We start from the raw sequence: 7558 nt of genomic DNA, 5'->3' as shown, positions 1-7558 counted from the left end.
AGAAATTCTTTCCAGTGAGGGTGGTGAAAGCCTGGCAGGGGTTGCCCAGAGAGGGGGTGGAGGCCCCATCCCTGGGACCATTCCAGGCCAGGTTGGCCGGGGCTGTGAGCAACCTGATGTGGTTCAAGGTGTCCCTGCTCCTGCAGGGGGGTTGGGCTGGGTGACCTCTGGGGGTCCCTTCCCACCCAAACCATTCTGTGATTCTATGATTCTATGATGTCATCGCTCTTTTGCCAGGTGACAAAAAATGAGTCCTGCTTCTCTGCAGAAGCCGGCAGATCAGCAGAAAAAAAAAAAATCCTCCTGTGAGCACAAACTGGGGGAAATAAGGAGCAATGCCAGCTAAAAACCGGACACCCACCGGCTGCTGCCCTCGAGGATGTTCCCATCCCCTCCCGAGGAAGGACCAGGCGGGACCAGCCCCTACCTTGCCCGGAGAGCACTCGGTCCCATCCAAGGGTGGCCCCTTCTTGGTCTTGCAGAAGTAGGGGTTGTCCGGGTGGCTGCACCACAGCTGCTTGCAGGGGTCGAAGGTGCGGAACTGGGGAGCACAGAGGAGCTGGGCTGGGACGGCAGCAGGGAGCTCCGGTGGGCTCTTGGCACCCCCGGTGGGCTCCCGGCACCCCCTTCTTGCCCCAGCAGCACCAGGCTGGGGGGTCCCGGGGTGGGCAATAGGGGCATGCAGCCGGCACGGGCTCCCTACTCACCGCCGTGCACGTTTTGTAGCCCACGCCGAAGTCGAAGCGGCACTGCTCGTCCATGGAGTAGTTAATGCCCGGCAGCTCGGGTAACGTGGGCCACTGGTGCTCGAAGGGGTCATCCAGGAGGCAGTCGTAGGAGCTGCAGAGACGCGGGGCAGAGGCAAAGCCGAGTCGGACACGGAGGATTTCCCTCCTTCACCCCTTCCCCCACCGCCAGCCCCCTCTCCAGATTCAGATATGGAGAAATCTGAATTCTCTTGGCACAGATGCTAACTACCCGCCGCTGGAAAAAATGTCTTCAGCAAAAAAAACCCAACTGCATGGATGTATTGGGTTTGCATGGCAAGGTTTTGGCGGGGGGGGAGCAGGGGACAACTACAGGGGTGGCTTCTGTGGGAAGCTGCTAGAAGCTTCCCCGAGGTCCAACAGGGACAACAACAGCATATCCAACAGCAATATCCAACTGCAGCCAGAGAGGGGAGTGAGAACACGTGAGAAGAGCAGCCCTGCAGACACCAAGGTCAGTGCAGCAGGAGGGCAGGAGGAGCTCCAGGCACCAGAGCAGAGATTCCCCCACAGCCCATGGGGAGCCCATGGTGAGGCAGGCTGTGCCCCTGCAGCCCAGGCAGGTCCACGGTGGAGCAGATCTCCACCCGCAGCCCAGGGAGGTCCACGGTGGAGCAGATCTCCACTCGCAGCCCAGGGAGGTCCACGGTGGAGCAGATCTCCACTCGCAGCCCAGGGAAGACCCCACGCCGGAGCAGGGGGTGCCCGAAGGAGGCTGCGACCCCATGGGAAGCCTGTGCTGGAGCAGGCTCCTGGCAGGACCTGGGGACCCGTGCGGAGAGGAGCCCAAGCTGGAGCAGAGGAAGAGTGCGAGGAGGAAGGAGCAGCAGTGACAGCATGTGATGAACTGACCGCAGCCCCATTCCCCGTCCCCCTGCACTGCTGGTGGGGAGGAGAAAAATCAGGAGTGAAGGTAAGCCTGGGAAGAAGGGAGGGGTGGGGGGGAAAGGTGTTTTTTTAAAATTTGGGGGTTTTTTTGTCTCTATCCTACCCTGATTTGCTTGGTAATAAATTAAGTCAAGCCTGGTTTGCCCATGATGGCAATTGCTGAGCGACCTCCCCCCATCCTTATCTCAACCCAGGAGCCTTTCGTTATATTTTCTCTCCCCCGTCCACCTGAGGAGGGGAGTGATCAGCGGCTTCGGTGGGTGCCTGGCATCCAGCCGGGGTCAACCCAGCACAGCGCAGAAAGCTGCTGGCCTGTTTCTACACTCTCCTCTTTTTAATGCAGCACACGACATTTTATAGCCTGAAGGACAAACCACACAGACTGCCCAAAGCAAACGGCAAAAATATTTGAGATCCAGATCCGTGGCTCCACCAGTAGAGGTCTTCTGCAAATTATTGCTCTGTTGTTGACATCTCCGGCTTTTACCAAGCTCCTGTTTGCCTCCAGCCTCCGCAACCAAAACCAACTCAGGCTTGTGCACGGAACCAGAGCCGTTAGTAGAAGAAAAAGGGAAAACAACCTCCCAAGGACCCGTTTTTGCTAATCCTGCCAAAACAAGCAATCCCAGCGGGGACCTGGCTTCATGCAGGAGCTGCCCAGGTACAAAATGCAGGCAGTCACACCATCCCAAGGGAGAACATCCCCGCCTGGTTAAGCCTGACTTACTGAATGTAGCGGTTGAGCTCCTGCTTGCTGCAGCGGGACCAGTGGTAGCGGTGGAAGGCGGCCTGGACCAGCGGTGCCATGATGCTCCCCATGCTGGTCTCGTCAGCACAGCGGTTGCCCTGGCCGTCGTGCTCCATGCCTAACCTGGAGGGAAAAGCCATCGTAAAGTTGGGTTCCTGGGGGATTTACATGCCTGCACCAGCAGAAAGCCCCTTTTGCAAAGGAAGGGGCACCCCACGTGTATCCCCCCGCCGAAGGGGCCAGCCAGCTCTGCCCCCGTGACTTAGAGTCATAGAATCACTTTGGTTGGAAAAGACCTTTGAGAACATCGAGTCCAACCTTTAGCCTAACCCTGCCATTCCACCACTAAACCATGTGAAAGAGAAACAGAGTTCATGCTTAGGAGAAAATTAGAAGGGAGAAAAAAAGGGAAGTGAAAAATTAAAAAAAAAAACAAACCAAAAAACAACGCAGCCTGGCTTCACGGCAACAGGAGAAGAACATGAAGAGGAAGGCGCTGAAGAGGAGGAGCTGCCCAGGTCAGTTGGAGGGCAGCCCAAGGACTTGCTCACCAGTACAACCATCCCAGCCACCAGTGCCAAAAGCAGGCTGAGGTTACGCTGTGGCTCACCAGCATCTCTCTGCCCTAGTGCCAACGCACCCGGGCCGGCGAGAGGGCAGCTGAGGCACCCGTGGGTGCTTTATCGGTGCCAGTGCCCACCGCCCCCCAGCCCAGAAACGGCATCCCCCGCATTCTTCTTTATTAAGAAAAATAAAGAAGAAAGGAAGAGAGAGAATGGAAGGCATGAGGGTGTCCCCCAGAACCCCACCAAAAGTACAGCCTCGCCCATCGCAGGCTACCGGGGCCATGCACCCCCCCATGCACCCGCCGCAGCCCCCGGCGTGGGGGCACCCCCTGCCCGGCAGAGCTGGGGAGCACCATGCACCCCCCCAGCCCTCGATCAAGTGCAGTGCAGTGGGGCAGCTGCGGGCAGGGACGGCTGCCCCCCCCACCCGTTCAGCAATGAGCCATCGCCAGTTTGCTTTGTTTTCCTTCTTTTTTCACGTTATTTCCGCCCAATTCAACGAATTCCTTGGCACCATCTACAATTTACTTTCCAATTTTTTTTTTTTATTTTTTTTTTTAAAGACCGACCCTTTTTGGCATCGAGGGGAAGGACGTTAGTGAAGGAAGGGCTTACAGGTCTGAGAGGCATCAGCAGGGCAGGCCATGCCACATAACCCGGCCCTGGGGACAGGGATGCTGGAAGAGGGAAGCTCAATGAGCCAAGAGGAAGGCTGAGTTGCCGCAGGAGAGGGGGGCGGGTGAGCTGCGGGTGAACGCACACCCCTAACACCTGCCCTCCTGCACACACTCCGGCCAAAAAACGGGCTCCACAGAGCCCACGGGCCACCATCCTCACAGGCCGCTCGCTCCCGGCCAAGCCAGCACCCGGGGAACAACTCGTGACTTATTGCCCTGGCAAGGAAAGGTGTGATTGCACTTAATCCCTAAGCTGAATGGACACAACAGGCCAAGGACGAGAGATTAATGCAGAAAATAAAAGGTTTCCTACAGCTCTGCCCTAAAGTCGACGTTACCTGACCTGTGGCTGCGCAATGCGGATCAGATGCCTGACGGGACAAGGGATGGGTGGCTGCCATCGCCCCTGCCAAAGGCAAAACCAAGGGGGTTGGGGCGAGCGTTTCCCTCAATATTTCTATTTACCAGCTGAGTGGAGATTTTCCAGGTGTGCCCACCTGCACTGGAACTTCTCAAGGAAACTTCTCTAATTTAATTTTTCAAAACAAGCCCAGGCAAGAACTTTTGAAGGGCTCACTCACGCGGTATTTTGTGGGAAGCGATGGATGCGTTTTTGCCCATGCTCCCAGTGAAGGAGAGGTCAGGTGAACCCAAATTGCCAAGCAAAAAGTCTAAGATTAAATAAACACCCAATTCTCATTACCTGCAGAGCGAGTTCGCTTCTGCCTGCAACACGCCACGCAACCTCAGCGAAGCCTCCGCGATGACAAGGACCTTCTCAAAGCAGCTTCAATAAACACACTCGGGGTTTCATTTACCAGGGGGAAGCATTTGTTTTTCATCTTCCCCACATTCAAGTGGGCAATGAGGCTGATTCCCACGAACAAATAAACTGAAACACCTCAAGAAAGCAAGCAAAGAAATGACCTGGTCAATGGGCACTGCGGTCCAAAGGAAAGCAAAGGGAGAGCGGCCAAGCTAAGAGCGTGAGAGAATCAGATAATTGGGTTTAACCACACAGGAATGAGTCAAATCCTGGATATGGCACTTCAAAAGCTTTTTTTTTTTCCCCTGCCGTGAGACTTTCCACAAGAAAGAGCAAAGATGTGGAAAGTTTTCTGTACGAGGGGAGAGCAAATGTTTTGTTTAGGATGTAAACGGGATGCATTCCCAACCAAAGAGACTCTGGATGTCTGGAGGGGAGACGGGACCAAGGAAGGATGGGAAAAGGTGGATGCTCAGGAAGGCAGACACTGGTCTCTCGTAATTAAGACCCCAGTGAGAACTGGAAGAGGTATAAAGGGTTCTCCACAGGAGAACGATGGTGAGAAGTAACTACCTGGGAAATACTTAATCGGTAAAGACCAGATTAGCCTGCAAGCGCTTACCGGACACACACCCAGGAGAAGCAGCACGTCCTCACCACACCAGCAAGACACTGGCCAGTCTCTTGCTTCCTCCAATGCACTTTATTTTTCTTTATGGACATTTCCTAGCTGCTTTCAGCCTCTCTGACCTTCTACGTGGACCACCAGCCTGCTCAAAGGCCAACCATGGGTGACTACAGGGCAACAAATGAAAGCTAAGCAAAAGCATCCTTCAGCCTGGGCCAGAAAGCCCTCCGTGCCTGCCTGCTGCAGAGGGACACGGCACTCTCTTCTGGTTCAGACAGGACTTCAGCAGCAGCAATTAATAATTTACAACCCATCTGTCCACTGCCGAGAGGCATTTATTTCTCTTTGAAGAGCAGGGGTTTATTCGCAACCCACGTGCGAGGGCAGCGCAGCTCAGCTCTCCCTCCTGGCCCTTCCCCTTCCCGCCTTCCAGCTTCCCGATTCCCAAAGCAACTGTTGCATCAGCTTTCCAAAATTTCTCCATGTTGGCCATGGCTGCTCCCATCCCCATCAAGAGATGCCATAAGCATACCCTGGAGGTATTTAAAAGCCGGGCAGCCAAGGTGCTCAGGGACAGGGTTTAGTGGTGGGATGGCAGGGTTAGGAGAACAGTTGGGCTTGGGGAGCTTAAAGGGCTTTTCCAACCTAAACAATTCCATGATTCTTAGTTTCTGTAAACTTCCTAAGGGCTCGGCTTAGACCTGCAGTGGGAAGAGCTACACCACAAGACCACAATGCTTTGCAAGGACTTGCATCCAGCTCAACCAGTGCCACGTCAGACCAGACACTGGTCTGGTTTACTGGCCAAGGGGAGGTGACACGATGCAGAAGGAGGTATGAGCCGTGTCTGGTGGGGATGTGGTGATGGAGCACGGTTGGCTTGCTGGCATGGGAATAGCCTGGGCTAAGAGGACCACGTGGGTTAACGAGTCAGATTCAGCCCCGTCTCCGTTACTAATTGGGCTCACAACTGTAAGGAGTGATGAGGCATCAAGCTAAGCACAGGCTTGACATTTAGGCTCTGTTCCCAGGTCCCTGTGACTTGGAGGACTTCATCCTCAAAGGCTTCCTTTCTCCCAGCCTGTTCATTTAGGCTGTAGGGTCTTTGGGGCAGGACCACCTCTGCCTTCAGCTCAGCTTCAGGGTAGATACAAGCAGGGCAGATGCTTCCCAACTGACACACACACCCTACAGCAGTGGCTAAAGAAACCGGCAGGTATTTGCCATCACCTCAGCAAGTCGCTTAGATATCACCAATGAACACATGCCATGAGCAAGTATTGGAGGTGCTGCAGTTTGGTCCTTCATTGCATGTAGCCCTGAGCTGAAAAGGGATTATATGGAGCTAAAGGACATCGTTTTGAGAAAAAGAGGCAAGAGCAAGCAAAGTGTTACTATTCCAGCAGCCCAACAAGAGGGCAGCTCCTGATGGGTGAGGAGCACTCACACCTTACGCCATGCAGCACAGCCAGGCAAGGACACGGCAGCCACGGGGAATTCTGCAGAAAGCAAACGTCTGTCCCAGAGATATGTGAAAAGCAGGGAGCCAGATCCACAGGGAAAAGGGGAAGGAGCTGGAACGAGCATCGCTAGAGCAGGGCTACTCCATCGATCTCACAGCTCCTTCCCACCAAGGGGGAGTCCAGCCAGCCTCCCCCTTCTGCTGACATGCCAAAAAAGGTCCTCTCACCAATGCCTTTGGACACAGTCACTTTGCCAGGAAGGGTCTAGAAAAATGAAACAAAACCTGGTATTTCACCCATGCTGCCGCGTGACTCCAGACGAGGTGCCCAAGGCAGGTCAACGGCTCAGCAGAGAGGCTGTTGGCACAACCTGAGGTCTGCTCTTTGATGGCCAACAGCATGTTCATGGCCAGCAGCACGTTCAAGAGGGCTTCCCAGCTGGATGACTCCTGTCGTTCATCCCCGGCTGTGGGGAGAACCTTTTCAAGGAGGTAACTGAGGCGAGGACAGGACTCCTTCTCCATCTCTCCTTCCTCCCCTGTGCACCAGAAGGACTCGTGCTACAGATCAGTGTGACATTACTGTGGCATCAAAGGGAGCCTCCGGATGGGAATTTCAGACCTTGCCACCAGTGTGGGAAGGAGGAGTTGGCAATTTGGAGGTAGTGGGCTCAGAAGAACTGGGAGAAGTCACTTCTCATGATTGCCACCAAAGCAAACACATTTGTAATGGAGCCGTGAAATGCCGAAAGCTTTTCCTGCAAATTTTTTTAAATTTTTTGCTGAGGTCTCTAACTTCTCAGACCACGTCAGCACAGCCTCTGCACCAAGGGGGTGAGAGGACTATTGCCATCGCTCCTTCCAACCTCCTCTTTGGCCCAGGGTTTACTCAAGGCTCCCATGTCCGGTCCTAAGAGGGCCAAGAAACCAACCCATGTATGGAATCATAGAATCATAGAATCACTTTGGTTGGAAAAGACCTTTAAGATCATCGAGTCCAACCTTTAACCTAACCCTGCCATCCCACCACTAAACCATGTCCCTAAGCACCTCATC

At 54.4% G+C, this 7558-nt stretch overlaps 1 protein-coding gene across 1 annotated transcript in view; it reads right to left on the bottom strand.

Moving 5' to 3' along the window:
• The window catches only part of ADAMTS14 (ADAM metallopeptidase with thrombospondin type 1 motif 14), a 35221-nt gene that overhangs the window by 10540 nt on the left and 17123 nt on the right, over window positions 1-7558 (bottom strand). The window contains exons 7-10 of the mRNA XM_009641194.1: window positions 4350-4433; window positions 2383-2526; window positions 708-840; window positions 428-541 (exon numbers count right to left, since the gene is read on the bottom strand). Coding sequence (XP_009639489.1) covers window positions 428-541; window positions 708-840; window positions 2383-2526; window positions 4350-4433 — 475 coding nt within the window. The remainder of the gene's footprint in view (window positions 1-427; window positions 542-707; window positions 841-2382; window positions 2527-4349; window positions 4434-7558) is intronic.

Source organism: Egretta garzetta, unplaced genomic scaffold, assembly GCF_000687185.1.
Source record: "Egretta garzetta isolate BGI_Z169 unplaced genomic scaffold, ASM68718v1 scaffold536, whole genome shotgun sequence".
Taxonomy (NCBI): Eukaryota; Metazoa; Chordata; class Aves; order Pelecaniformes; family Ardeidae; genus Egretta; species Egretta garzetta.
This window is presented reverse-complemented; position numbering and strand designations above follow the sequence as displayed.